The 23,991-nt window shown below is 57.0% G+C and overlaps 1 protein-coding gene across 5 annotated transcripts in view; it reads left to right on the forward strand.

Annotated features, from left to right (window-relative positions):
• SHANK1 (SH3 and multiple ankyrin repeat domains 1) overlaps positions 1-23,991 on the forward strand; it is a 46,685-nt gene that overhangs the window by 19,145 nt on the left and 3,549 nt on the right. For 3 of the 5 annotated variants that reach the window (XM_045077366.1, XM_045077369.1, XM_045077367.1), the window contains 9 exons: positions 6,828-6,910; positions 7,121-7,245; positions 7,793-7,928; positions 8,209-8,289; positions 8,840-8,863; positions 9,061-9,129; positions 9,566-9,684; positions 17,308-17,404; positions 19,077-22,221. In XM_045077366.1, the coding sequence (XP_044933301.1) occupies positions 6,828-6,910; positions 7,121-7,245; positions 7,793-7,928; positions 8,209-8,289; positions 8,840-8,863; positions 9,061-9,129; positions 9,566-9,684; positions 17,308-17,404; positions 19,077-22,221 (3,879 nt within the window). Of the gene's footprint in view, positions 1-6,827; positions 6,911-7,120; positions 7,246-7,792; positions 7,929-8,208; positions 8,290-8,839; positions 8,864-9,060; positions 9,130-9,565; positions 9,685-17,307; positions 17,405-19,076; positions 22,222-23,637; positions 23,719-23,991 lie in introns of all 5 variants that reach the window. The other 2 variants (XM_045077370.1, XM_045077368.1) reach the window with 2 other exon arrangements.

The following is a 23,991-nucleotide window of genomic DNA, read 5'->3' on the forward strand; positions in this document are numbered from 1 at the left end:
CCTCCCCCACTGTTCCCCCCATCCAGGGAAGGGTCTCCTTGTTTGTAGCATCCTTCCATTAAATGTGTCCAAACCTATGTGTCTGTGTTCTGGCCAGTGGGGATGGGTGAGGGGGTTGGGGAGAGAGAAATAACAAGATGGGGAGAGAGGGTGGGGCTGGGGTGCCACCCTGCCCCCGGAGTGTCTGAGGCGCTTGACCATTGTGCGCGTTCACCTGGCACGTCTCTGGCTCTGGGCACCGGGTGAGTATCAAGGTCCCCCCCACCCCAAATATCCCTATGAGCCTCTGCTTCTTGTCTCTGACAGTGTCTCTCTGGGTCTCTCCTTGGCCTTAGTCTGGGAATCACTTGCCTCACCAGCTGGATTGGGGTGGTCCTTCTTGCCCTCAGCTTCTTCCTTCTCCTCCCCTAGCTCCATCAACTTTATTCCCTCCCCTTCTCCTTCCCTCCTTGTGCCTGCTGGCATGTGCTGCTCTGTGTGGTGCGTCTGAGCCTCTTCACCTCTGGCCTCCCGCCCTGCTCTCCTTGAGGGGGCCTGGTCTGTGGGCCTGCTGGAGCTGTGAGGTTCTGGCCTGTTGCCACCCCCTCTCCTTCCCCTGGGGGGTCTATGCTCTCTCCTCTCTGGAGTGAGCTGCGGTGTGTGTCTGCCCCTCCTCTCGGCTTCTTTGGGCCTGGGGGGAGGGGTGTCTCTCACTGTTCTGGAGCCCAGTCTCAATGTTTCTAGCCTTCCCTTCCTGGCCCTTCCAGACTGTGTCAGGGTGCATTATGTGTCGATCTGCGATGGGGGGGCTGTGCGTCCCCTCCTGAGGCCTCTCTCACCGTGGTATCCCTGCCTGGGAAGTGGGGCTCGGTTCGCGCGTCCCCGCACGCGGTCGCGAGGCATCTTGTGTGGTGTTGTGCGTCTCTCTCCGCTCTCCCTCGCTCTGCACCTGCGCGGGAGGGCTCAGGAGGGGGGAGGGGGTTAAGGGGGGGGCCCAGACCGGAAGTGCCTCCCCCTTCTCCTCCCCCCCCGCGACTCGCCCCTCCCCCTTCTCCCGCCAAGGGGGCCCCCGCGTTCCCCTCCCGGTCCCCTCCCCCACTGCCCGGCCCCCTCCGCCACACGGCGCAGGACGCCAAGGGGTTAAAGCCTCGCGCCCGCCGCCCGCCTCCGGAGCTGTCCGCGGTGCTGAAGCCGGCGCCGTCCGCGGTCCTCTCGCTCCCGCCGCGGCCCGACCCCGCGCCCCGCGCCCCCGCGCCCCTCGGCATGTGAGCCCCCGGCCCTGCCCTCCCTCCCGCGGGAGGGTGCGCGCCCCCTCCCCCTCCCCCCTCCCGGCGCGGGTCAGCATGAGGCGGGGCCTGGGGGCCCGGACACGGGGGTTCGGCCGAGCGGGGACGGGGACGGGGACGCGGCGGCGGCGGCGGCGGCGGGGGCGGCCGGCACCGGGACCTGGGCCGGGGCCGCGGCGGCGATGGCTTTGTCTGCGGTCGGCGGTGGCGGGGGTCTCGGAGGCGGCCCTGGTGGGGGCTCCCTGCCGCAGCCGCCCCCCGCGCTCTCCTCCAGCTGGCCGGCCCTGGGGCCCCGGCGGCGCAGCGTCTGGTACATCTACAGGTAACGGAGCGCGCCGCCCCTTTTCTCCGCGGCAGGCTGGGAGGCCCCGGCCCGCTGTGACGACCCTCCCCTCGCCGCTAATCCCCCAGCCTTGGGACTCCTCCCCCCTCAAGCCGCCCCCCCCCACTCGCTCTCCCCTCACCTTCCCTCTGTGATAAGCCCTTTAGGACCCCTCTTCTCAACCCTTCTCTCATCCCCGTCCGTGGGCCTCTCTCCCCGAGCCCCCCTCAGCACATACACTCCTCAGCCCCCTTCCTAGGCCCTTTCAGACCCCCCTCATGTCTTCCTCCGAAACCTTGCCCCCAGTCAGACCCTCCAAACGGATCCCACTCCGGCGTTTGGAACCCACTACCCCTTTCTGCCGCCTTCGCCGCCCCCACTCTGTGGAGCCCTCCCTGTGGGGAGCCACCGTGGCTCCCCCTCAGGCACCCTGTTCCACTGATCCTCATCTCCCCACACCCCTTTACAGAGTTGGCAAGTCCCCTCATTCATACCCCTCTCTCCCATTCACAGTCATCCCCCATCACACACATCCCACCCCCGGCCTCCCCTCCCCTCCTCTTTTTCCGCTGCGTGTCACTGTGCGACTGTGCATGTGTCAGTGTGGCTGTGTCGATGTGCGTGTGTGTGACTGCCTGCAGCCGTGCGCGCACGCGCGTGTGTGTGTGTGTGTGTGTGTGTGTGTGTGAGAGAGAGAGAGAGAGACTGACTGACAGAGATGGAGAGATGGTGGGCTCCCAGCCCCCCTCCCCCAACTGTGTCCATCTGTGTGTCCCTGTTTGGTGGTGTCTCTCTCTCTGTGTGACTTGGAGCCACAGAGAGGCTGTCTGAGGAGTGTGTGTGTGTGTGTGTGTGTGTGTGTGATAGAGTGGGTCTGTCCCAGGGACTGCGGCTGTGTTTCCCATTACCTATCCTCTCATGCCAGGCCTGTCCCCTTCCCCCCCACCCCCCCTCTGCGTGTCTCTGTCCCCATGTGCCCCTCTCCGTGCCTCCAGGGGGTCCGTGCCGGTGTGGGGCATGTGTGCTGAGCTCTGGCTGCGCTTCTGCCGGGGAACTGCTTCTGCCTGTGTGTGCCACTTCTCAGCATGGGAGGGGGCTGGCTTCCCAGTGAGGGGGCCTCTGTGCAGGTCGTGGAGAGACCCATGGAGATGGGTACATGAGGAGGGGCTGAGTACTGGAGGGGGTACCTTTTACAGCAGCCAGCTCTGGGCTGTGGGATCTCGGGTGTGTAAGAGGCACCTCTGGGGTGGGGGTGGGGGGGAGTGGACGCTGCTGCAGTCTCCGCGTGTGGGATCTGGGGAACAAGAGCTGGCCGCTGAGCTCCGGAGGCCGCTCTGGGGTCGCCAAGGCATGGCCTAGGGGAGAGCATTGTGTGTGCTCCTGCAGGGTAGGTCGTCAGCAATGCCAGCCTGAATGGGGTATGGAGTGGGTAGTGAATGCTGGGGCAGGGGTGGGGTTAGAGGGTCTCAGGAGGAGGGAGGCCGATGAGAATGGAACAGGGGAAAGCGGAGGACACCGACTTGGGGGAAACGGGGGGCTGCTGGAGCATAGAGGGTGCGTGGGGTGTTTGGAGAAATGGGGTGAGGAGGGAATGCAGGAACCGCGAGGAGGATTTGGGGGTGGGGATTCAGGCAGCACAGGGAGAACACAGAGAGGATGCAGGGAATGTAAATGAAATGCAGCTGCAAGTACCAGGAGGCGGAAGGGTGTGTGAGGAAGTGAGTTGAGGATGCAGAAGTAGAAAGCAGCTTCCATGGAGCAGAATGCGGGGGACTGGGGAGTATGAAAGGAACCTAGGGTGCTGTAGAGCACACAGTGGGGTTGCATGCAGAGGAGGGAGAGGATGTAGGAGGGGTGAGGCGAAGGGAAGGGTGAGGGGGGCATGAGAAGGGTGAGAGGTCACAGAGGTCCATGGAGGACACTTTGGGGAAAGGGATGGGCTGCATGCAGAGGCGAAATAGGAGGTAGAGGGATGGCCCAGTGGGGGTGTGAGGAGGGTTAGGGGAAGTGAAAGCTAATGAGGGTGGGTTGGGCCAACATGGAGCTTTCAGATGGCAGGAGTAGGGAGCAAGGTGCAGAGACGTAAAGGGGCACACACAAGAGCAGAGGATAGGGAGCACAGAGTTTAGGGAAACTGTTGGGGCAAATGTGGTGGGATGGAGGAAAATGTGGTGGGATGAGGGGGATAAGGGAAGCATCCCATGGCCAGGGATTGAGCAAGAAAGTCATAGGAGTGCAGAGAGAAAGGAGCCTGTATGGGATGGGGATGCTTGAGAGGGAGGAACAGAGGTAGTGTTGTGATGATCAAGGGTGTTTGGACGTTATTGGAGCATTGGAGCATATGGGTTGCCTGTGAGGAATTCAGTCTTTGGCTTTGACCCTTTTTTAGCTGCTGTGATCTCGAGCATGTTACTTCTCTGTGCCTCGGTTACCCCTCGCAGGAGTGTTGTGAGAATGTGTGAATAGATAAATGTTAAATGCGTGTAGTGGCGTCTGGCATTCAGCAATGGGTCAGTAAATTTCACTCATTGTGCTGAGGGCGTAACCTGGGATAATTTCAGGCACCGAGGGGTGGGTGCTTCTGGCCAATTCGGGGCAGATATATATGCACTTGAAGTATTTGGGTGCAGTGGAGAGAACACTGTTATAACTGCAGCCATCCAAGTATTTCTTCTGTGTTTCCAAGATTACGTGCTGTGTGACCTTAGGCAAGTTGCCTAACCTTTCTGTGCTTCTGTTTCCTCACCTATAAAGTGGAAATAGTACTACAACTATGTCAGAGGCTGGCTAGGAGAGACAACCGAGTTACTTCCAAGTGGAGGGTTTCAAATATCGCCTTGCACAAAGCAAGGGCTTCTTCCTGGCGTGCAATGGACATGGGAGTTCTGTTGAATTATATGGGGGCATGGTCTATTTGGGGAAGGCTTGTGTCTGGAGTGTGAAGATAATGTGGGGTAAAAGAGAGATTCCAGGGGTAGGGGAAAGGTGTGGGAAACAGAGGGGTTTGTGGCATGAACAGAAGAAAAAGAAACAGTTGCAAATGAGGGATGAACAAAGTCCCAAGGCCACTCTGCCTGTTGGGAACCTAGAGGTCTGGAGGGGGTATGAGGGTAGCAAGGGCATAAGGGTTCAGTATATGTGATGCCGAAGCAAGCACAAGGGCGTAAGAGTTCAGTGGAAGTGGTCAGGCTGGGACAAAGGTGGGTGTCGCAGAGTGCATGGTCAGGAGCAGGCAGCTCTGAACCAATTTCTGTTGACCTTGTCCTTGCCCTCTTCCTCCTCCTTTCCTCTCCCTTCCTTTACCTCTTTGAACTCCTTCCCTCCTCTCTTCCTATACCCCTACCACCCAGCTACAAAGGTGGCCTCTCTCTGGCTTGAATATAAGATCTAGAAGACATGGTGGGTATAGTGTGGCATGTTGACTGGACCATGGTGAACCTGGAGAGAGAGCGGTTGCTAGGTCTGCCCCCGTATACACATGTGCTGTTGAGCACACTCAGTTACGATAAGAGGGGGGAGGAGGGACGGGGGCAGGGCTGCCATACACGTGCATGTGCAGAACGCTGTCGCTGTGGTGCAAACATATGGATGTGACAGTGACAGTGGAAGTCGTGGGGGGTCACGGGAGTACACAGGGGTGCTTGCGTATCAGGGGAATGGTACCGAAATACAGTAGGAGCACAGTGGGTATTATTGGCGTGTGCTGGGATGTGTTCAGGGGGCGTGTTATGGGAATACACTGAGATCCAAGTGAGGGGGAGTTATTATTGGAGCATACTGGGATGTGTGGGGGTGTTACTGAAATCTACTGGAGTAATCGTGAAGGGCTGTTTTGCCTAATCTGTGGGGGTAGGTAACTGAAGTGGGTGGGGAGCACGCTTGACTATTATTGGAGTGTGTTGGGGCTGGTGGATATTATTGGGATCTGCTAACGGGTCTGCATGTGTGCTGGACGGGTCTCAGACGTGACCACAGGAAGCTCGGGGTGCAGTAGGGTGTGCATTCTAGTGGATGGAGGGTATTCTTGGCGCTCCCAAGGGTAGTGGGATTGGAGTCAAGGTGGATGGGTATTCCTGTTGTATACTGGGCTTCCTGGAATGGAATGGATATATAATCTTGGGGTACACTGTGGTGATGTCAAAGATTTGAAGCTGTTACCTGAGCAACCCCGGGCAGGTGTTGAGATTCGTGGAAAAAATTTGAGTTTAATTGAACTTTCTTGGATATGTGAACATCACCTAAATGTGCGACAGGCTTTGGTGGCCTGATGGTGGCGACTGTCTGCATATTCGTGGATAGTTTGCATTTTTACTAGAACCTATCCACTGCAGGCCGGAGATACACTGGGGGTATACCAGGGAATAGAAAAGTCTCTGGGGCTCACTAGAACTTTCTGCAGTGATGGAAATGTTCTGTAACTGCACTGTCCGCCCTGATAACCACTAGCCACACATGGCTACGGGGCACTTTGAAACGTGGCTAGTGAGACTGAGAAACTGAACTTCTCAATTTAATTTTAATTAATTTGCGTATAGATAATCACATGAATTGAGTGGCCACCATCTTGCACACTGCTGAGTAAGTGAGGCTACAATCGGCTTGGGTACCTGGGGGGCTGTTACTGTAGTAGATACGTGGTCAAGGAGTTGGGAGGGCTATCATCAAAGTACCCATGTCCTGTTGACTTGGTAACTTGACCCAAGACATTAAAGGAATCCTACCGAGTACATGCTTGTGCCGCGCACGGTGCTCAATACCGTGCATACTGAACTCCCACAGCGACCCCGTCTGGTGGGGCTTGTTATTGTCTCACATTATAGATGAAATTGAGGCCCAAGAAGTTAAAGCCACGGGCTCAAGGTCACAGATAAGGAAGTGGCTGGGGGGGGGGGGCTCCAGCCAGGCTGTCCAGTAATCTGGCAATTTATCTTCCATCCCTTGCGCTGCGCCCGCACACAGTGGGCTTGGAAACTGCTTGCTGAATGGATGGGTGGATGGATGCACAGATGAATGAATGAGGGAAGATTGAGTGGGAGAGCAAGCACTCTGGGCTCTGAGGGGGAGGCCTGTAAGGGCTGCTGTGAGCAAACACACATGGAATGGGTGAGGAAGATCATAGGAGGTGGGATGAATGGCTCTGGAGCAGGGGGCTCAGGTCACTGGGTTGCTGGTGGAGCTCAGACTCCCGTGTCTCATAATCCCTTCTCCACCTCCCCACCCCCACCCCACCCCCTTGCCAGCGATTACATCATTAAGGAGAAGACAGTCTTGCTGCAGAAGAAGGACAGTGAGGGGTTTGGGTTCGTGCTCCGGGGGGCCAAGGGTGAGTGCCGGCCGGGGAGGAGACGGGAGAAGGGCTCTCTGACCCAGGGGGATGGACAGGGGAAGGGACCCCAGCCCACCCACCACCCCACCCCCAGGGTGCTGGTCCCTCAGCTACGGTGAGGCCTCTGTGACTTGGGTCTGAGCCCCATCCCCTGCTCGGCCTCTCCACCCCCTCCCCTCCGACCCCGCCGGCTCCTCCCATCTGCAGCGCAGACCCCCATCGAGGAGTTCACCCCCACCCCGGCCTTCCCGGCGCTGCAGTATCTGGAGTCTGTGGATGAGGGGGGTGTGGCATGGCGAGCTGGACTGCGGATGGGAGACTTCCTCATCGAGGTGAGTCCTGACCCCCAGCCCCAGGGGCCTTCCCGAGGGCTGACCTCCAGCGCCCCTTCCACAGATACTGCTCTCTTCCTGGGACCCTGGTGACAGAAACCCTAGGCTCCTCCTAATCCACAATAAATCTGCCCAAATCCAGACGCTCTTTCAGCATTAGACCTCCCAGCCCCCCAGGCCACCCCCTAGCCAGCCTCTGCTTTCTTTAGTGATTCCTTCCAAAAGGCTTCTCTGAACCATCAGAAGAAAATAGAGCTGTTCCCCAGCACACACACACACACACACACACACACACACACACAATGCAGGGGCACGGAGGAGGTGTGGGGGGAGAGGGGAGAATAGGGTAAGCCCAGCCCCTTCCCCGGCCCTGGGGCCAGGAAAGTTACCAAAGGAGAAGTAGGGCCTTGCAAAGAGAAGGGGTGATGGGGAGGCCAAGAGTGATATACACAGGGCAAGGCCGGAGGCCACTGTGTTGGCGACTCTGAAGCTGAAAGCATCCCTCCCCTCACCTATTCTGTGTGGTGTGGGGGTATCTGTGCCACAGGTGAACGGGCAGAATGTGGTGAAGGTTGGCCACCGGCAGGTGGTGAACATGATCCGACAAGGGGGCAACACGCTGATGGTCAAGGTGGTGATGGTCACCAGGCACCCGGACATGGATGAGGCTGTCCATAAGAAAGGTGCTTCTCCACTCATTTGTGTGGCCAGACCTGGGCACCCCACTGCCACCAGGCTCAGATACTCAGAGGTCCTAATGGCCTAATGGTCCCTACCACTGGCCTTTCCTTCCCCAAGACTGCTTGTTCATGACCCTTCTGGGGGAGAAACTGAGGAGGGGAGGAGTCAGCATGCTGGTGGCAGTTATTCTCTGGTATCTGGGAGCACTGCAGTGTTGGTGGGGGGGGTTCGTGGGTCTTCTTTCGGGATACTGATGCCTGACCCCCACCATCATCTTTTCAGCACCCCAGCAGGCGAAGCGGCTCCCGCCTCCAGCCATTTCTCTGCGTTCAAAGTCTATGACCTCAGAGCTGGAGGAGATGGGTGAGCCTGTGGGGCTGCTGGGGCACAGGCGCTGGGGAGGGCTGGTAGGGGGGCAGAGGAGGGCTGAACCAGACCTTGAGTTTGTTAGTGTTGTTAGTGACCAGGGGTCCTGTCCTCATCCTGTCCCTAGTCCATGGGTCAGACTCTCTCTGGCCTGCGTGTGTGTCGTTGGGAAGGGGCGTCTGAGAGTCAACTTTCCTTTGTCCTCTTACATCTGTTTCTCTGTCGAGTCTCTCTCTGGGTCTGCACATCCCTCTTACGGGTCCCTGTTTCCTTTCCGGTTTTCTCCATCTGCCCCAACTCACCCCACCCCCAATTCTCTATCTCTTCCTCTACCAGCTTCCCCACCCCCCACTAACAGAAAGGAAGGCCAGCCCCTCCCCCAGACAGGGCCGAGTGGACCTGGGGGGTCCCGTTTCCCCTGACAGGGGGCAGATCAGGCCGCTGACCGCCCCTACCCTGAGGGAGGAGGGTGTTCCAAAGAGGGGACCCCTCACCTCCCCCTGAAGTCCTAACTCTTGGCTCCTCTACTGCCTCTCCCCCGGGCTAGTCTCCCCCTGGAAGAAGAAGAGTGGTGAGTGGGCACAGGACTGGCGGGGGGGGCCCCCCCCCGTCCCCATCCCGCCGGCGGACTTGCCCCTCTCCCTGACCCGGGCCCTTCACTGCCCCATTCGCGCTTGCGCACGCCCGCTGGCCACGCCTACTGGCCGAGCCCGCTCCGCCCCGCCGCCGGGGGCGCCCCTGGACTTCATCCGCATCCTTTGCCCACAGAGTACGAGCAGCAGCCGGCGCCCGTGCCCAGCATGGAGAAAAAGCGGACAGTGTATCAGATGGCACTCAGTAAGATGGCCCAGCCCTGTTCCCCGGGCTCCCCAGGACCCCTGGCGCCACGCCCCCTGCCCCTGCGCTCAGCCCTTCCAGCCCTCTTCCTGCCTGCACACCCTTTCGCCACCTCAGACCTGATCATCTCCTACCCCAGCCTTGCCCCAGCCATCAAGTGCAAGCTCCCACCTCTGTACTCAGCCTCTCCCCCGACACTTCTGCCTCCCCTCCACCTTCCCTCATGTGCCAATTTGCAGCCCTGACCCCTTCCCACCGCTGGGCCCTGCCTTCTGAGCTGGAGATTCTGTCTCCACAAGGGCCCTCGGTCACGGGAATGGAGGCGGGGGTGCTCTGTCCTGGTTCATACAACATACCGCATGGGCTCCTGGAAGCTCTGTTTTTGCCCGAGGCCAAATCAAGCTTCATTTCACTGCCTCTTTCCACCTCCCCTTAGACAAACTGGATGAAATTTTGGCGGCAGCTCAGCAGACCATCAGTGCAAGCGAGAGTCCTGGACCTGGTGGCCTTGCATCGCTGGGCAAACACCGGCCCAAAGGCTTCTTTGCCACTGAGGTAGGCAGCCTGGATGGGGTGGGGGGGGGGTGGGTAGGGAATGGGAGCAGAGTGGAGAGGAGGCTTGAGGGATGCCCACACCATTTTCTCCTTGCATAACCTTCCTGAACCCTTTGTGTTGGATGTTGGCCCTGGAGGGGCACCACCCTTCCTGGGCTCCCTCTTCTCTCCTCACTCTGGGAGCCTTCTTTCCTCTCTGCCCATCCTCTTCCTTATTCTCCTCCTAAGTCTTGTCCCTCATTTCCTCACTCCCTGCTCTCACCTCTTGTCCATCTCCGTCCCACCTCAAGAGTCTCAGGGAAGGCAGAATGATGTCACAGCTGGTGATCCCTGGCATTGGCCCAGCACGTGATAATAGGTGCTCAACAAGTGGGAGTTTTAAAAATATTATTTATTATTGCTGTCTCCACTCTGCCTGCTTTACCCTATGACAGAGGCTGACCTGTAATGGGTGGTGATCCTATTTTGGACACTACATTTTATGTGGATTATCTCATTCATTTCTAGGATCATCCACACAGCTAGCCCATTTACAGAGGGGAAACCAAGGCTTAGAGAGGGAGGCAATATTTCAGTCCAGGCAAGTCAGGCAACTGGATCCATGGCCCTGGTTTTTCTGGTGGGCCTGATGGTCCTTCCCTAGCTGGTTGTCATTCGGCTGTGCCCCTTTATGGGAAACAGCCACCAAGCAACCTCCTCTCACCTTCCAGAGTCCCCTGCAGAGATCACACACGCCTTATTTCTCTGCTGAAGCCATGCCCTCTGATCCTGCCCTCAACCCTTTCTTCCCACAGGCCACACCCACCACCCAGTGGCCAACAGGCTGTTTAGTCTAAAACCGGATTCTTTGGCTTTTGAGGAACCTTGGGCCCCCTTGGCAGGCTGGCATGCTCCTCCAAATAATGCTTAGAATTGTAAAGTAAATTACTTAAGAAAACGAAGCCAATTACACTGATAATACAGTTATCAAAATATTTTTTAAAGGTTTTTTTTTTAAGATTTTATTTATTTATTTGACAGAGAGAGATTACAAGTAGGCAGAGAGGCAGGCAGAGAGAGAGAGGAGGAAGCAGGCTCCCTGCTGAGCAGAGAGCCCCATGCAGGACTCGATCCCAGGACCCTGAGATCATGACCTGAGCCGAAGGCAGCGGCTTAACCCACTGAGCCACCCAGGCGCCCCAGTTATCAAAATATTTTTAAAAAGCAAAATTCGTGGGACACCTGGCTGGCTCAGTCCATAGGGCAGGTGACTCTTGATCTCGGGGTCATGCGTTCGAGCCCTGTGTTAGGCCTAGGGTTCAGTTAAAAACATACACAAAGTAAACACATAATTTATGATAGTAATATCAGTGCTTTTTCGTTAACACATTAGCCAGCAAGACCTCGTGATGGATCTTAACTCTTAACTAGTCATGAGGCACATAAACACAATTTCAAGAGATCTGCACCTCTGTGAAGGGATATGGGACAATCTGGGATTTCCTTTTTTTTTTTTTTTTAAAGATTTCATTTATTTATTTGACACAGAGAGAAAGATCACAAGTAGGCAGAGAGGCAGGCGTGGTGGAGGGGGGAAGCAGGCTCCCCGCTGAGTAGAGAGCCAGATGTGGGGCTGGATCCCAGGACCCTGAGATCATGACCCAAGCCGAAGGCAGAGGCTTAACCCACTGAGCCACTCAGGTGCCCCCGATCTGGGATTTCTATTGGGGATACAGGAACAGGACTTGATAAGGCCAGGTTGGTTTGCTGCCTACATCCTTAGTCGAGGAAATACTGTTTTCATTGGAAGATAATGACAATAAAGATGTAATTTTTTTTCTAGTCCAAGTGCATGGCCCCCTTGAAGTCTAGCCATAGACGTACTAAGGGTTAGACTGCCTACTTTAGAATGCCTCAAATGAAGGTGGCAGATTTTGTACTCAGACCCATAGAATTGCTTTCAGATGTAAAAGCGGAGGGTCCTTGGCCACCTTCTCGGGGCTTGGCAGAGTGCCCTGCACGCAGCAGCCCCTCCCGTCTCACCTGTCTTGAGTTTCTCAAGGAATCCGAAATCTCTGAGGCTGTGGGGACCGTGTTCTGTGCCCACTTCCCCCGAAGGTCAGTGTAGACTCAGAAGTGGATGGGCAGTCAAGCCAGGCAGACCTGCTTCAAATTCTGACTCCCTCTGACTCCCTGAGTCACTTGAACCATACTGCCTGATTTCTCTGCATCCTCAGTTCCCTGCTCTGTACAATAGGGCTAAAGCCAGTCTTGCTGGTCCTGATGAGGATTGAATGAGGTCAATTCCTAGTACAGCAGGCTCGCAACATATGGCGAGCCCTCTTAGGCCATAAAACAGACTGGAGACCCCACAATGACTTGCCAGTGAGACTTGCATGTGCCCCAGAGACCCTACAACAGCATATCACATGCAGAGTCTCTGAGAGTAGATAGGGCAAACTCTTGTTTTCATTTATTCAACAAATAGCAACCAACATGCCAACCCCTTCCTGGGTGAACCATGGTTATAGGACAGATAAGATCCCAGCCCTCATGGAATTCACCATCTGAGCTCCAAAGACACCCCTAGAGGAGCCCAGACATGGGCCAATGATAACATCTAGTGCCCATGTGCCCCTCCCTCCTGGAAATGAGACTCCTAGGTAGTCACCTGAGTTCTTGAATGGCATCTCCCTTGGGCCATAGAGGCCAGTGGTCATTTGCCCTTTTTCTTTTCCCTTCCAGGGTCTAGCCCTGGGCCTTCCCAAAGCCCCACCTCTTGTGTTAGGGGCTCTCTTCACCCCCCATCTCTGTCGCCACCTTTCCATCAGACATCTTGACTTCTCACACTCTGAGTCAACACAGGGGCCCCTTCCTGCTGCTTCTGTATCTCTGTGGCTCTCTCTCTTCCTATGGTCTTGTTTTCTGTTTCTCATTTTCCCATCTGCTTCAGCTGTCTCGATTTGAGCCCTGTGCACTAGACCAGAGGGGGTAAGCAGGCAGTGTGGGGCTCAGTATTGCCACCGAGGCCTCTTTGTAGGTCAAAGTGCTTCTTGGGCTGTCTCCTCCTAACATTCTGCTGTCCATCCCTCTGTCCTCCCCTCTGTGTGGCTTTGTCTCCCTCAGCTACTGTCTCTGTTACCTGGTCTCTGGCCCCAAGGGGTACCCTACCTTCCCCCCACTCTTGCACTGTCCTCCCTTCTCCCCATCTCTGTCCGGCTGCCAGTCTCAACCTTTCTCTGGACACAATTTTTCCCTCTGATTATTTGGCCATACTCTCTTGATCGCATTGTCTCTTTCCCTCCTGTTTGCATGCCTAACCCTCCTGGAGCAGCCCTGCCCACCCACCACCCCTTCAAGGCCTCTCAGGACTGCCTCTCTTCCCGCTTTATTGGGGCCCTCTTCCCATCGCTGTCTCATTTCCCCTCCTGTCTCCCCTGCTCTGAACCCCCATCTCTCTCTTTGTCTATCTCTGTCTCTTTGCCTGTTTCCCCCTCTGCTGTCTCCCCCATCACCCCTTTCAGGGGCTGTCTCCCTGGAGCGCATTTCTCAGCCTATCTTCAGCCTCCAGGCTGTGCACAGCACCAGGGCACACACTCTGCCCTTGAGGCATCAGACCCACAACCGGTGCACGAGGTGGCACCAGAGGAGGGCGGACCTCTGGCTGACTTGCTGGGGAGGAGTCTGCCCGCATCCGGTGACGTCACGCGCACCCGGGCACTCTGATTCGCTGCCCCCCTGCGCGGGAGAGGACGCTCCGCTTCCCTGGACGGAGGTCAGCCTGTCCCACCTTGAGTCAGTGTGCCCCTCAGGCAGGCAGTCCAACGCCTCCTCAGACGCTTTTATGGCTTCTGCATCAGCCTGACATCTCCTCTGCCACTCTGACCCCTTTTATATCAAGTTAACCCATCATTTAATCCCTCCTCTTCCACTTAGAATGTCTTCTGGCGCCAATCTGACGCCTCTCCCTTCACTGTGCACTCTCTTCATTCAGAGACACCCCTTCCCTGCCCCTCAACCCCTCCCCTGTCATTCGGAACCCTCCCCCATTACTCTGCGCCCCCACCCATCCTCACTCCCATTCCTCTACCAGATGCTTCCCTCACCTTCCTTGCCACGTCCCTATTATCCCCTTGCTTGCCCTCCTCAGTCTGGACTCCTTCTGCAAATATTTACTGAGCACCTTGATGCGCTGGACCTGCTGGGGTTGGAAGAGCAAACTGAGTAAAGCCACTCCTGTTAGGGAATTTAAATTCCTGGACAAGGGTTGGATTTTGCAGAATTGGGTTCTTCCATACGTGAAAAACCTCCAAATAACAGTGACTTGAACCAGAAGAGTCTTGTTGCTCTGTCATGTTAACGAATTCTGGAGTAGGTGGGTATGGCAGTTGCCATGGTCGTGAAGACCCAGGACCCTTCTCACTTTCTGCTCCACCATCCTAGCCTTCTTTCCAACCATACGGTCACCTCCTAGTCCAAGATGGCTGGAGCTCTAGCTGTGCCACCAGCATTCCAGGTAGCAGGAACAAGGAAGAGTGTCAAGGCGGAAAGGCAAAGGAAGGTGCATTGTTGCTTCTTGGGTTACCTCTGAGGAGACTTCCCCAAAGTAACACACACATGCTTGCACTTATGCATCCCAGCCTACCTACACACGCAGCTGCACGGGATCCTGGGAAATGTAGTTCCAATAGGTGCCAAACGAGATTGTTTTTTTCTTACCAAGGAAGAGTAGAATGGGAACTGTGTGGGATCCATGCCCAGGGAGACAGACAATGAACAAGAAGCAAATAATTATAATAAGTCTACACTAGGTTAATTTGGAGGGAGTTACAGTGCAGAGTATCAGGTGGAAGCCTCTCCAGGGAGGAGATATCTGAAACTAACAGATTCCACCCATTATCACCTTTCTACCAGATGTCTGACCTCATCTCTCACCCCTCAGTGCCCCCACTCACCTGCCCAAGACAGATCGGCCTCCTGAGTGTTCCTTAAGCACACCACACTCACTCCCCCCTCGGGACATAGACAATTGCTGTTCCCTCTGCCTGGCAACTCCCCACTACCACCCTCCTCCCACCCCAGGAATATGCATGGCTCCCTTCTTCTGGAAATTGCTCAGATTAAGTCTTCACAGAAAGGCCTTCCTTGATGGCCCTGTTGAAATCCTCCTCTCCTCCCTCTCTTCCCTCCGCCCGACCCGTTATGTTACTAATTTATTTTGTCTGCCCTCCATGTAGGCAGGGGGACTTTGTCTGTTTTATTGATGGCTGCATTTGCAGCATCTGGAACAGTCCCTGGGATGGCCTGGGTACTCAGTAAATATCTGTGGAATGAGTGAATGAGACAAACGCAGAGATGGGCAGTCTCAATCCAGGGGGGTGAGTGCAGGGAGAGGTTAGGACAGGTGCATCCTATGTGGTCTAGAGCAGCTCTGTCTTGTCCAGTAGAGTTCCTGTGTTGCAGGAATGTGTGGCAACTCAACCCTTGAAATGTGACCAGCAAAAACAGAGGAAGGGAATTTTTCATTTTCCTTTATCTTAATTTGTTAAAATTTACATCTAAAAGGGTGGTGGTGGTTGTATTGGGCAGCGTAGGTCTAGAGGAAGGGAGAGGCCAGACCGGAGTGGGGGTAGGAAGACATATCTTCCCAAGCAGAGCAGGGGGAAAGGATGTTCCAGGCAGAGGGAACAGTGGATGTGGAGGCCCTGAGGTGAGAAACAGCACAGGAAATTGAGAGAGTGTGATGGGAGGTGAGGGAAGTAAGGTTGGGACTTCGTCTGAATTAGAGTTTCCTTTCTCTGTACTTCGGGCCCCAAAGACAGAGAAGAGTGACACATGAGGTCACCTGGCAGAAGCACTGGAGTCAGTTGGCTGATGCTGGTTCCTTCCCTTTTAGTTACTCCTTTATTCATCTGACACAAGCTTATAGAATATCGGGTCCTGGTTGGAGACTGGGGACCCAGCAGTGAAAGAGAGCAGCAGCGTCGCTACCGTCCAGCTGCTGTTAGGATTCCATGGGCCTTTGGCACTTTTGCCTTCCTAAGCCCCTCCCTCAAAAACAAGTTTAAAAATCTGTATTTTATGGCTGTGTTGGTGCAAAGATGAGTATTATCATCCAGACTGGATTCTATTCATGTTCCCCCCTCTGATTTTAAAGGAAATGAGAATATTTTGCCTGCAGGTGTCATGGACTGGAGATACCATACCTCTGGTGCCGTCCGGGAGCCGGATTCTGGGCAGGTAGTCAGGAAGGAAGCACATAAACAAGGTGTCTCAGATGGAGAGGAGTGTCCTAAGGAAACAGTGCAGGGAAGTGCAGTAGACAGTGACTGGGAGGGACATTTGTGTAGAGGACAGAAAGATGGAAAGGAATGTGTGATGAGGAGGAGAAGACGTTGCAGAAAGCAAATGCAGGACTTATAAGTGCTCTAAAACAGGGATGGACCTTGGGGCACTGGGGCAGGACTGGTGGACACGATGGAGTCAGAGTGAGCAGGTAGGAGATGTAGGCGGGGCTGAACTGTACTGGGCACCTGCGTTTCCCATAGGCAGAGCCTGAGATGGGGATTCCTGCTCTGACGGTATTGTAAGGGGAGAATTATAAGGGAGTGAGGGGGGCAGAATGGGCTGTGAGAGCTCAGCAAACGTGGCCCCCGCTGGAGTCCCTTTCTGCCTGATCCCTGGGAGAGTTTGAATTACACCACGGACTTAATTCTGCCTTGGATCTCCCTGTTAGTTGGTCCTTGGCTGCAGGCTGCTCCCAGAAGTAGGGGGACATGGGGTGCCAGGGTGGCTCAGTCGGTTAAGCATCTGCTTTTGGCTTAGGTCAGGATCCCAGGGTCCTGAGTTGGAGTCCCACATTGGGCTCCCTGCTCAGCCAGGAGCCTGCTTCTCTCTCTACCCCTCTTCCCGATTCATGCACACACACTCACTCTCTTTCTGAAATAAATAAGATCTTAAAAAGAAGAAGAAGAAGTAGTAGGGGACATAACTGCTTGGGCCCATCGTCTCCTTTGGAGGAGGCGGACTCTTTAAACTGGGGGGCAGCCAAGAGCCCAGGCAGGTGACACTCTCAGCAGCTGGGGATGGTCACAGCGTCCCAGCCAAGGGGATGTTGTGTGTACCAGCAGTGTCTACCACAGACCACAACTCCACACCGGAGTTGGGAATTCTAATCCCCTCCTGACTGGTGATGCAGAACGCTCCTGTGGGATTTTAAGCAGGGCAATTGCATGACCTGGACTTCTTTCTGAAAGATCCCTCTGACTCTTACGTGGCAGAGTAAGAAAGGAGTAGGGGAACAGGGGAAGAGGCTAGGGCAGCCAGCAAGCCAGGCAATGCTGGGGACTTGGACCTGGGGGTTGACAGCAAGAATGGAGAAAAGGCCCAGATTAGTGTTCGGTATGGGAAGCAGAGAAAACAGGGCTGCTGAGAATCTGCTTTCTTTTCCTTTTGTTCTCCCCACTGCCCAAACTCAGACACCTTTCCCTCTTCCAGAATTCCCTTTTGCCTCCTCCATGCCTTTCATCCTTTCTGCAGAGGCTTGGAGTAGGCTTGGAGGTTGGCTGTGTGGTGAAGCTATGAATCTTCATGCCCAGACTGATCTTTCTCTGCTGTCTTTTTTCTCTGACTGCCACCCTAAAGTCAAGCTTCGATCCGCACCACCGCTCGCAGCCGAGTTATGAACGTCCTTCTTACCTGCCTCCAGGACCTGGGCTTATGCTCCGGCAAAAATCTATTGGTATGTCACCTGGAAGGGTGGGTATATTGGATGCTAGCAGGGGAGGGGGAGGCTGGGAGGATGACAGTTTACAGGAGGAACAAAGGGACTTTGAAATGTTCTTTTCTACTTCCGTATATGACAACAGTTCCATCCAGCTGAGCAGAGAGCTCAGGCTTTTTTGTTGGGCAAACCTGGATCTGAATTCTGGCTCTTGTCCCTCCTAGCTGTGTGGCCTGTGGCAAGTAGATGCACCTCTCTGGGCCTTGGGTTCTGCATCTAGAAAATGACTCCTGCCTGGATGCAGGAGTCAGAGCCCCCACTACCTACTTTCTTCTTTCTTTCTTCTCTCTTATATTTGACTTCCTTCATGCGTGGATGCATTCTACAAATGTTTACTGGGTATCCACCCTACGTCCTAGACTGCTGGAGATATGTCAGTGAACAAAACAGAGGAAAGGGTCCTGCCCTCATGGAGCTTGCCTTCCAGCAGGGGAAGACAGACAATAGATTATAATGATAAGAAACAAGACAGTTATATAGTATGTTGGCAGTGGTAAGTTCTAGTGGGGTAGGAAGCAGAGTAGAATAAGGGAGATGAGTTCTGGGAGGCAGATATGAGCCAAAACGTGGAAATGAAGGGGGAGAGCGATGTGGATATATGGCAGTAAGGTATTACAGGGAGTGAGAACAGCCAACACAAAGGTCCTGAGGTAGGACTGATCCACCGTTTGTTCAGAAGGGGGAGACTGTGGGGTGGGAAGAGATCAGGAGCACAGCTGGGGGCCTGCTAAGTTTCAGATGCCAGTGAGACATCCAATTAAGTGGATATGGCATTTGGATATAGGAGCCTGGAGCTCAGGGGAGAGGACTGAGCCCCAGGACAGATGTGGGCGTCTTCAGCAGAGACCTAGTGAATGAAGCAGCATGTCGCTTGAGATTGCCAAAGGAGAGAGAGTAGACAGAGGAGAGAAGAGGGTCAAAGACTGAGCCCTGACAGTGATAAGTAGGCAAAAGACTTCGTTCTTCCCATCCACTCCAAGTCCTTTTGTGACTGGGTCTAGCTTTTCTCCCACTTCCAGCGTCCAAAGTCTACCAGTGAGTCTTGCATCTGTGAGGTCTACCTGTATCTCCTTTATCTCATCTCAACTACCTGTAAAGCCACCCAGCATTGCTTACCCATAAATTGGATCTCTCTCATAAACGTTAGCCTCATCCTAACCAGCTCCGTCTGTGAAAGCACAGGCTTTATGTGCTAATTACATTTTTTTTCCGCGTATGCATGAAGAGAAATCTGTGACTATGCACCTAAACATGGCATCTGTCCCGGGCTCCAGCCACTTTTGCTTCCCCCAAGCCACCACTAGCATAGGCTGTGTCTTTGCGGGAATTAGAAAATGGCGCCCCCTCCTGGCTTGAGGAGGAAGTGCAGCTGAATATCGCCCCGCCTCCCCTTGCTCCCCCTGCCGGTTGCTTTGTGCAACGCACAGCCTGTGACATCAAGCCGGTTTACCACAGGTGGGGAACTCTGGACTAGTTCGTGTGAGGTTCTTAGCATATGCTCAGTGGCATCATATTGTTGTTGTTGTTGTTGTTGTTGTTGTTGTTGTTGCATTAATATTGTAGTACTATGGTATAGGGGAGGAGGGAGACCCCCTCCCCCCCACTCCTGGATCCACTGTATCTTCCCCAGGGGCTGCAGAAGATGATAGACCGTACCTAGCACCCCCAGCCATGAAGTTCAGCCGCAGCCTGTCTGTGCCTGGCTCGGAGGACATCCCCCCACCGCCCACCACGTCCCCACCCGAGCCCCCCTACAGCACACCTCCAGCCCCCTCCTCCTCCGGCCGCCTCACTCCATCCCCCAGGGGAGGGCCCTTCAACCCCAGTTCGGGTGGCCCCCTCCCGTCCTCTTCCCCCGCATCCTTTGATGGACCCTCCCCTCCCGACACGCGTGTAGGGAGCCGTGAGAAAAGCCTGTACCACAGCGGACCCCTGCCCCCCGCCCACCACCACCCGCCCCACCATCACCACCATCACGCCCCGCCCCCCCAGCCTCACCACCACCACGCCCACCCCCCTCATCCCCCGGAGATGGAGACGGGCGGCTCCCCCGACGACCCCCCACCCCGACTGGCTCTGGGGCCCCAGCCCAGCCTGCGCGGCTGGAGGGGCGGCGGGCCCAGCCCCACCCCGGGGGCCCCGTCCCCGTCGCACCACGGCAGCGGGGGCGGAGGCATCAGCTCCTCCCAGGCCCCAGCCCTGCGCTACTTCCAGCTGCCCCCCCGGGCGGCCAGCGCGGCCATGTACGTGCCAGCCCGCTCGGGCCGCGGGCGCAAGGGGCCCCTGGTCAAGCAGACCAAAGTCGAAGGTGAGCCTCAGAAGGGAGGCGGCCTTCCTGCCGCCGCCTCGCCCACGTCTCCGGCGTCCCCGCAGCCGCCGCCCGCCGCGGCCGCCCCCTCGGAAAAGAACTCCATCCCAATCCCTACCATCATCATCAAGGCCCCGTCCACCAGTAGCAGCGGCCGCAGCAGCCAGGGCAGCAGCACCGAGGCCGAGCCCCCAACCCAGCCCGAGGCTGCGGGGGGCGGCGGCGGCGGCGGCGGCGGCGGCGGCGGCGGCGGCAGCAGCAGCGCGGGAGGCTCCTCTGCGCCGAGCCCCGCCCCGGCCATGTCGCCGGTGCCGCCGTCCCCCTCGCCCGTGCCCACCCCCACCTCGCCCAGCGGCCCGGCCACCCTGGATTTCACCAGCCAGTTCGGGGCGGCCCTGGTCGGGGCGGCCCGGAGGGAAGGGGGCTGGCAGAACGAAGCCCGCCGGCGGTCCACGCTCTTCCTCTCCACCGACGCGGGGGACGAGGATGGCGGCGACAGCGGGCTGGGCCCAGGGGCGCCCCCGGGTCCCCGACTGCGCCACTCGAAGTCCATCGATGAAGGCATGTTCTCCGCCGAGCCCTATCTGCGGCTGGAGTCTGCGGGCGCCGGGAGTGGCGGTGGCTACGGGGCTTACGCGGCCGGCAGCCGCGCCTACGGGGGCAGTGGGGGCAGCAGCGCCTTCACCAGCTTCCTGCCGCCCCGGCCCCTGGTCCACCCGCTGACCGGCAAGGCCCTGGACCCCGCCTCCCCTCTCGGACTGGCCCTGGCCGCCCGAGAGCGGGCGCTGAAGGAGTCCTCGGAGGGTGGTGGGCCCCCCCAGCCCCCTCCAAGGCCCCCATCGCCCCGCTATGAGGCCCCGCCGCCCACCCCACACCACCACTCGCCCCACGCCCACCATGAGCCGGTGCTGCGTCTCTGGGGAGCCTCACCGCCGGACCCCGCCCGTCGGGAGCTGGGGTACCGTGCAGGGCTGGGCAGCCAGGAGAAGTCCCTTCCGGCCAGCCCTCCAGCTGCCCGACGCTCCTTGCTGCACCGCTTGCCCCCTACAGCTCCCGGGGTCGGGCCCCTCCTCCTGCAGCTGGGGCCAGAGCCCCCGCCCCCGCTCCCCGGGGTGAACAAGGCGTGGAGGTCGGGAGCCCCTGAGGAGCCTGAGCGGCTGCCCCTGCACGTGCGGTTCCTTGAGAACTGCCAGCCCAGAGCCAGTGGGGCGGGGGGAAGGGGACCCCCCTCGGAAGACGGGCCGGGGGTTCCACCGCCCAGCCCGCGCCGCTCCGTACCGCCCTCGCCGACCTCCCCGCGGGGCACTGAAGAGAATGGGCTTCCCCTGCTAGTCTTGCCGCCCCCTGCTCCCTCGGTGGATGTGGAAGATGGCGAATTCCTCTTTGTGGAACCGCTGCCTCCGCCTCTGGAGTTCTCCAACAGCTTCGAGAAGCCAGAGTCGCCCCTCACACCCGGGCCCCCCCATCCGCTGCCGGACCCACCCACCCCAACCACCCCATTGCCCCCAGTGCCACCACCTGCTGTCGCCGCTGCACCTCCCACCCTGGACTCCACGGCATCCAGCCTGACTTCCTATGACAGTGAGGTGGCCACACTGACCCAGGGGGCCCCCGTGGCTCCTGGGGACCCCCCTCCGCCAGGCCCACCGGCCCCGGCTGCCCCTGCTCCCCCGGCGCCACAGCCTGGCCCGGACCCACCGCCCGGCACAGATTCGGGAATCGAGGAGGTAGACAGTCGGAGCAGCAGCGACCACCCGCTGGAGACCATCAGCAGCGCGTCCACACTGAGCAGCCTTTCTGCGGAAGGCGGTGGCCCTGCAGGAGGCGGTGGTGGAGGCGGTGGGGCCAGTGTGGCCAGTGGGCCAGAGCTTCTGGACACATACGTGGCCTACCTGGACGGCCAGGCCTTCGGGGGGAGTGGGACTCCTGGCCCACCCTATCCCCCACAGCTCATGACTCCTTCTAAGCTCCGGGGCCGGGCTCTGGGGACCAGTGGAGGCCTGAGGCCTGGCCCCAGTGGGGGACTCCGGGACCCTGTCACTCCCACCAGCCCCACTGTCTCTGTGACGGGAGCTGGAACAGACGGGCTGCTGGCCCTGAGTGGTTGCACGGGACCCTCGACGGCGGGTATGGCTGGGGGTCCGGTGGCGATAGAGCCGGAAGGCCCACCAGTGCCCTTGCCATCAGCCTCCTCTTTGCCTCGGAAGCTGCTACCCTGGGAGGAGGGCCCGGGCCCACCGCCACCACCCCTGCCCGGGCCCCTGGCCCAGCCTCAGGCCTCAGCCTTGGCCACAGTAAAAGCCAGCATCATCAGTGAACTCAGCTCCAAGCTTCAACAATTTGGGGGCTCCTCGGCAGCTGGTGGCGCTCTGCCCTGGGCCCGGGGAGGCAGCGGGGGAAGCGGGGACAGTCACCACGGGGGATCCAGCTACGTCCCTGAGAGGACCTCTTCCCTGCAGCGGCAGAGGTGAGCCGGGGTGGGTGGTTGGTGACGGAGGCCACAGGGGCCAATGCTATGGGTACCAGAGTCTACCCACCCCATAGCTGCATCCTTGGAGGGTCCCAGGTGGTAGAAAGAAAACAAACGGGGCTGGCTTGCAGGAGTCCGTCCTCAGAAGCATGCTTTCCCAAATGCTTTAGCTCAGTAGCTTTTGTGGTCTCTTCCCATCACCATGACAACCCACATCCCATGATGAACAAAAAAGTTATCAACAAAGGAGATTGGAGCACAACTTGCTGATGTCTGTTTCCTTGGTGGGTTGTCATTTCTGACAGTCCCTGAAATCAAGTCCCTTGAACCCGGTGTGGCTCAAGATTAAGAAGAGGCTCTAGGGCGTAGTGGTTTGGTGTGTGGGTCTGGAGCCCAGCCTCTTGGGCTTTGGTCTCAGCCCAGGACTTCTAACTGGGAGACCTCAGGCAAAGGAACCCACCTCTCTGTAGAAGGTAGACAGCACTGAACCCACCTAAAGGGTTTTCGAGAGGATTAAATGTGGGCCTCTGTTGTAACAGGAGTTGGGGGAGGGGAGGGACCTCTTACCAAGGCCCAGCAAGTGTAGAAGGAAAAATACAGGATAGTGAAGAAGTTTCCTAAAGCAGCTAGCTTAGCCAGGATCGCCACAAAGTTCGAGCTCATTCAAGACCTTCTAGTCCAGGGCAAGTAGAGTCACATTCCTGATTCAGGCATACGGAGAGAGTGAGGAGAGGTCTCTTAATCCCCTTGCCCTTGGCCTTCTGCAGAGCTCACTCTAACTGAGGGTCTGATGTCCCTCAGAGGACATCAGACCCTCATGGGGTGATGTCTGAATGTGGTTTTCTCAAGCCTTTGAGATCTTAGGGCAACTGGCTGATCATTTCTAAGTATTGTGGGTGGAGGAGAGGATGCTTAATATAGGCGAGATGCACCGCTATTGCTTTAGCACCCACTGTGCACTGGGTGCCCTGCCGAGTGACAGGGACACCATAGGGGACAGGACAGGCAAGGCCCTGCTTTCACAGAGCTCATAGTCTAATGAGGCAGGGATGGGGATGGTCAGAAAATGCCTCACAATAAACCAGCAAGATGAGCAGAAACTGAAGGAAGGGAGGGAGCAGATCTCATGGCTACATGGAGGAAGTGAGCTAGGCCAAGGTAACAGCCTGTTCAAAGGTCCTGAGGCAGGACTGCTCTGAAGGAGCTAAAGGGATGAGGGGAACCTTTTTCTCCCCTTGTTTCTTCTCTCTTTCATCTCCCTCTCCTCATCTCTCTCCCTCTCTCTCTCTCTCTCTCTCTCTCTCTGTCCCCTATCCCCTTCCATCTCTCTCCCTTGAATGCTCACCCTCTTTTTGTTCCTCTCTCACCGTCTCCCTGTCTTCCACTCTGCTGTGACTGGCCATAACCCGATAGGCAGTATAGAGTAGTGGTTAAGAGCTCAGACTTTGGTGCCATATAACTGGGCTCTGCCACTTCCTGGCTGTGTGTCTTTAGGCAAGTTACTTAACCTCTCTGTGCTGCTGATAATAATAGTAACCTGCATCAGGGCTGTCATGGGGAATACACTGAGATGCGATATGTAAAGCACTTAGAACAATGCCTGGCACACGTGAGCATCAGTAAGTGGTGGCGATTATTATTATTATCACTTAATGTCTCTTTTTCTTTCATCTCTCTTGACTGTCACCCTCTCCCTGTCCTCTCGTTCTTCTCTCCCTTCATTTCTGTCCTGACATCTGTCTCACCCCCTTGCCCCTTCTATCTCTT

This window comes from Mustela putorius, unplaced genomic scaffold (genome assembly GCF_011764305.1).
Source record: "Mustela putorius furo isolate JIRA1106 unplaced genomic scaffold, ASM1176430v1.1 tig00000196_pilon_pilon_pilon, whole genome shotgun sequence".
Lineage (NCBI taxonomy): Eukaryota > Metazoa > Chordata > Mammalia > Carnivora > Mustelidae > Mustela > Mustela putorius.